Genomic DNA, 6,000 nt, shown 5'->3' with positions numbered 1-6,000 from the left:
ACATGAGCACTACAACTTCGGCATGAATCCAAACCGTGTAAACGTAGTCTATGAGAAGCTGTATAAGCACTTATTCCAGAACATTCCAATCAAGACACACGCTTTATTAAATAATAAAAATAAGACACTTGAGGATTTTACGGCCCGATTTTTCACGGTTGATACTAATTAAGGCTTCCAGATGTAGAATACTAATATCAGTGTACCATTCGATTCCTGATGAAGCTACCTGCAATGTTGACAAAACGTCAAACTATTTTACTTCAAATACACGACTTACACCCGAGAGCCTTAATTAGTGTCAAAAACTGTAAACAACAAAAACCCGAATAAACTGTTCAAATGTTAAAAAGTATTTCTATGCAAAATAGTTCTGTGCTACGGGGAAACTACTCTGTTTAAACGCAATGTTTCAACTATCTGAGTTTTCGAATTCGTGAACGTTCCTTGCGAGCGAGCCCTTAAACCATCCCGAAGCGAAACGTGGAGCGAGCCAAACGCTCAAAATTCGTTCCACGATGACAAGAGAAACGACAGAAAGAGCAAAGAAAAACAGGGTGGGTCTCACCTGCAGCTGCAGCTGCAGCGGCCGCGGCCGCCGCGGGGTACTGCCATAAGGTGGGCGGCCATGCGGCTGCGGCCGCGGCCGTGGCGGCGGTGGCCGCGCTCGCCGCGGCGCCGATGCTACCTAGCGTGGAATTCAGGCTGGAATTCAAGCTGGAATTCAGGCTCGAGCCGAGAGCAGCGTTCAGCGAGGGTGCCAGGGCTCCCGAGGGAATGGCGAGGTGGGCCGGACGGTCCTCCCCTCCAGGTCCTCCGCAGTGCACCAGGGTCGCACCGCCTACTGCCATGGCTGTGCTCGAACCTAACAACAGGCCCAGTCAAATGTATTTATTACAGATCCCTACTTCCCGTGTATCGAAATACCCGGGTACACGGCTAATTAACGGATCCGTGTATTTTTAATACACGGCTTCTTCCACTACTCTATTACAGTATTTTTTAAGACTTCTTTACTTGAAATTTGATGTTTTCTAATTTGTACGAAGCAATAAACTGATGTGTTTCGTTACAAATTCTACTGTAAATAATTCGTCATAAGAACCGTACGAATACTTATTCCTTCTTTATTTCTGTCGATTTGTCGTCTTTTCTTGTTAATTTTGCAAATTATATAAACTAGTAATTGTTGCTTGGACTATATCTACTCTAGAGATTTCCGAGAATATATAGAATACCATTAATTATAAAAAAAATTAATAAACTACAATTTCACACAAGACTTTTTGGGAAATTGATCGATGTACGAATACATTCTCCACTCACTGTATATGTAATTCTAATCAACAACAGGAATGTGCATCGTTCGGGGACCTATAGCAATGAGAGAAGCATGAAGTACATATTTTCTGTTTATCACATTTTTTGTATTATATTATGTTAATAAAGGTTTCTTGTGTTTTTAGTATAATGAAGTGTTAATAAAGTCCAACACATTTAATCAAGAAATTACACGTTTCCTACCTTCAAATACGTAATCATTAAAACATTTCAATGATAATTTATCATAATAAATTACAGTCTAATTTCAAAATGAGAATCGTTGGAAACATCGTTGTAGACATAAGTAAACTACTTATGTTGCTTCACTCCTGCGTTGATTCTCGTTTGTGGATACAGTTCGAGATGCCCCAACCTCCTACCTTCCCAACAATTCCAATAACAAAAAAAGCGTCGACATATCAGAAGAAGTACGTTGAAAGTAGTATTTAGTATAACAGGGATCTCGCACGGTAAATGTCATACCAGACATTATTTGTATATAACCCAGACCTATAGCAAGCGACAGAAGTATTCATTACCCATCAACTGCCGACTTTGAAGGATTGATATTTTTGCACAATACACATTTCAAAATTATTATTAATGGCGATATGTGTTGGGAGAGCTGAGATTTCAAAGTCGACAACTGGTAGAGTACGAATACTTCTACAACTCACTGTATGTACTATTAACCAGTCGGGTGTCGCGTCCTCTTTTCAGAGCGCGCACCTATGTGTGTCGTGAGAATCAAGCTACGACAGGTATAGTCGTCAAACAGAAAGTAATATTAGATCGCAAAGACGGCTATTTATTAGGTCGTCCCAAAAATTCATGCCACTTATACTTCTGCTACTCAAATTAATATGTAAAACATACTCTTAAATCAACCATGGTAACTAAATTTTACGCGTGACGAGTATACTCGTCATGATACAAACATACTGCCTTTTCTCCATGACGAGTATACTCGTCAATCACGGCTGATTGGTTAAAAGACCATAAGCTGCCGTCGAATTAGATTAGGCGCTCTACCTCCAGTCACATGGATTGTTATTATTGATTAAAACGATCACATCCACTAGCAATTATAATATATAACACAATCTAGAAATTAAAAAATCTAGAAATAAGGATATTTTTAGAAGACTAGACGAAGAATGTTATTTATTTGTTACGTATATTCTACGCAAAGATAGTAAGTTCCTGGTAAATCGATTTAACTATGCAGTTTGCAAATACACGGAAGAATTCTTTTCTTCGAATTAAATTACAATTTTAAAGCTATATTATTTCATGATACTTGACAGCCTTCGAGATGACTTCGTCAATTTACCTATATTTCATTATTTCTTCGGAAAAAATATGATTGCGAAATAAGTATCTATCAAACTGCGCGAGGATCAATCTGACTGAACAATTCAATTGTCCAGCTAGTATAGAATTTTTAATATAATCAAGTTTCTAACCATTATTCGGTTACAGAGTCAGTATCAATCTAACTATTCCATGTTGATCTTTTTATTGTAATTAAATAAGAATTCAAACTGTTATTTTATTATTGCACTTAACAACCTACTGACGACATTGCCATTATATATTATTAGGAAATTTAATTTCCCAGACGGACTAATCATTACTTGGTTACAGAATCAGTCCTGGAAGCAATAGGATCTTTAAGAGTCAGTTTCAATCCCATATGATATAATCCCCGTGCAAAACCCATACCAAGCAATGACGTTCTGATATAGCAGAAGATGAATGGAATTGTACAAAGAAAGAATAATATTGTAAATATAAAACAATATACTCAAACTCCGAGTACCTGTCCATTACTTTTACAAAGATTGGAATCAAACATCCAAAATGTGTCGAAATGTTTCATACTCTACAAAACTATTAAATTATTATTTTTTAATGTTATTTAGTTGTCCTCCATTAACATTATGTATCAACCTGATGAAATGTTAGGTAAAAATCCAAATTTCAAAATAAAATGTACTCTTTCTCAGCTTCCACATCACTGTTTAGTTGAGCGAAATTAAATAGTATTTTTTTGACGCATCAAGTTCCGTTTTATTTGTATATCAAGGGGTTAAAAACCAAAGTCCTAAAGTCATCTTATAATATACTCTTCGTTAAAACAGACTTCGTCAAAGCCCATTTTCTACAACCTTGATATCGTGTGAAATTTTGTGTTTTACTGCTGAACGATGCTAAATGTTTGCGATTATCGTTTGTCTTCATCAACGATTTACGGAATTCCTTTATGTAGCGGAAAAACATATTCCCTGGGAATGCCGCGAATCGCTAACAAAGACGAATAATTACAATTCGGGAATGATGAGGATAAATAGTGTTTAGAGGATAAATGTTAGCTCTCTGTCGAGCCTATTTTCATCTCTGTACGCGTTGCCATTTTATCTGGCTCGTAACAATGGAACGGCATGCCGTGGGTATGCACCAACGGAATACTCTGCCGGGGATAGTATTTCAGCATTGTGCGACAAGGAACAAGTGACGGGTAGACGATGATTCCTGTCTTCCTGTGTCAGATACAGCAGTCGTCTTCATCCTCATCTATCTTCCCTATGCCGTTACCATTCACGTCCGAACCTAGTGTTGTAGAAGCACTGGTATTCCCATCATGGGAATAGTCACCGAGTATGTTTTCATGGCTAGGAATTTCCAAATCTTCAACGATAGCTCAATGGAAACAAAGGAAATATTCGGAAATTTACAAAAAGAAATTTATTAAGTAAATTGTTTCAAAACTTTTTGTGCAAATTACTTGGAGAACATTTTTAACATTTTATAGACTAGTAATCTTGAAATTTAAAAAAAAATATAGTTATTGAAGACGCGATTAAAAAACATTTGTTTGCCTTTTTAACTTTGATTCACCGATGTTTCAACTGTTTCTTTACATCTAAATTAGGTTTATCCCTTACAAGCCAAATTGATCAACTCCACTTTTTGTAATTTCGTTAAAGTTATGAGTTAAAGACTTAGGCAAATGTGGATCTACAGCTCCGTTACTTCTTGTACTCCCTTCAAAATAGTTCAGTTGGGAAACCACACATCGCGGCAGATATACATATTTATCACTTTTAGAAACAGTGCTGAAAGTTTTCAACTAAAACTCTGTTCGGGTGGTCGGTCACAGTCTTTTACATGGTGTCCACTGTTTTAAAATGACGATCTCTGATAAGAGAAGTACGGAAACTGTAACTCTCGAATGAAATTTAGGGATGAAAATTGTCATCGAAGTAATGTAATCTAATCAAAATTGGAGGAGATCTCAGGCGCCACACGTCATTGCGTTTAAAAAAATTATTTATTTATGAAGTGCATCTAGACGAATTGCAGCCAAATTCTTCGTTTCGCTTTAAAAATTGATCGACAGCGACGTTGTCTGCGTATTTTGTAAAGGACGTTGGTCAGATTATCACGATGGGCCAAGTATCTCTAATGCAGTGATTAGACTCATGAAGAATGTTCGGGAGCAAACCAATAACGAATACGTTAGTAATGTTTGCAATAACAGTTTTAATATGTACTTAATCCTTTTATTACATAACCAAAATGTATTTTAATTTTTCTGTTAAAAACATCTAAATTAGGCAGTCCTAGTATGTGAGCACTGTTTCTGAATCATCATTTTTGACACTTCATCATAAATCCGAAAATGCTTGTCACTGTAATTGTTTACATAAATTCTGCTGATAGTTGGCTTTTAGATAAATAATCAACGAATCTTAAGTCAGTGAACATTTAATTTGTTCCTTAATATTAACCCTTTGCACTCGATGCCTTTTTTTTGTATCTACCAGCAACTCGAGATGCTTTCTTAGCTTTCTTAGCATTCTATTGCCACGAATGCTAAGATTATATTGACTTCGAGAATGAGATCTCTAATTTGAGATTTGAGAATCAGGTCACCTTTGCCTCAACGATGATCATTTTATTAGCACTTCGAGTTCCAAAGAAATTAAACCTAAAGAAAACCTAGTAGTGACTGAGAGTCACCTCTCGAGTGCAAAGGGTTAAGAAAATTATACGAGAACCACCAATTGGGGCTCCCACTTTGGTCACTTTCCTCCACTTGTAGAGTACCAATTTCGTATTACGTTTCAGACAATCCATACAGTGTACATATGCAGACTTCTGCGACTGCCTGTACATCTAGCCGCGATTCAAGTGAAAAATTATTCGCGTCCAGAGAATTCCAGCGAGCAAGCTCTCTCATCCGGTTCCCATTCTCCGCGTAACAATCCATGTCGCGGTTCGGTCGCGCGAAAAAGTATCGATATTCCACGCAACGATTGGATATCCTCCGATATCGCAAACGATCGCCAGGAAAACACTAGGTGGGATGGATAATTACGACAGCGCGATCTAGTCGTTGGGGAAGTCGAGACAAGTGGAACTCAAGGCAGAAGCGAGCGATGACTGGCGAACGCTGCTGGTTCTTCTCTACGATCCGCCAACAAGTGATTCGTATTCACAGTATGCATATTTCTCGACGTATCGTTCTCTGCTGCGCCGGAGTTATGAAATGCATGCGAGCATTGACGTGTATCGATCGACCATTGCATCGCTTAACGCTCGAAACCTGCGATTCGATGACGTGGGTACGAACTATGAAGGTTTCATTCGTGACGATAGTGTGGCAGGAGG

General features: G+C 37.9%; 1 protein-coding gene across 2 annotated transcripts in view; it reads right to left on the bottom strand.

Moving 5' to 3' along the window:
- LOC128873879 (uncharacterized) overlaps nt 1-6,000 on the bottom strand; it is a 460,110-nt gene that overhangs the window by 57,837 nt on the left and 396,273 nt on the right. For both annotated transcript variants that reach the window (XM_054117849.1, XM_054117850.1), the window contains one exon: nt 569-865. In XM_054117849.1, coding sequence (XP_053973824.1) covers nt 569-865 — 297 coding nt within the window. The remainder of the gene's footprint in view (nt 1-568; nt 866-6,000) is intronic.

The sequence above is a fragment of the Hylaeus volcanicus genome, chromosome 3, assembly GCF_026283585.1.
Source record: "Hylaeus volcanicus isolate JK05 chromosome 3, UHH_iyHylVolc1.0_haploid, whole genome shotgun sequence".
NCBI lineage: Eukaryota > Metazoa > Arthropoda > Insecta > Hymenoptera > Colletidae > Hylaeus > Hylaeus volcanicus.
The sequence above is the reverse complement of the archived record's forward strand: the minus strand, read 5'-3'. Positions and strand labels throughout refer to the sequence as shown.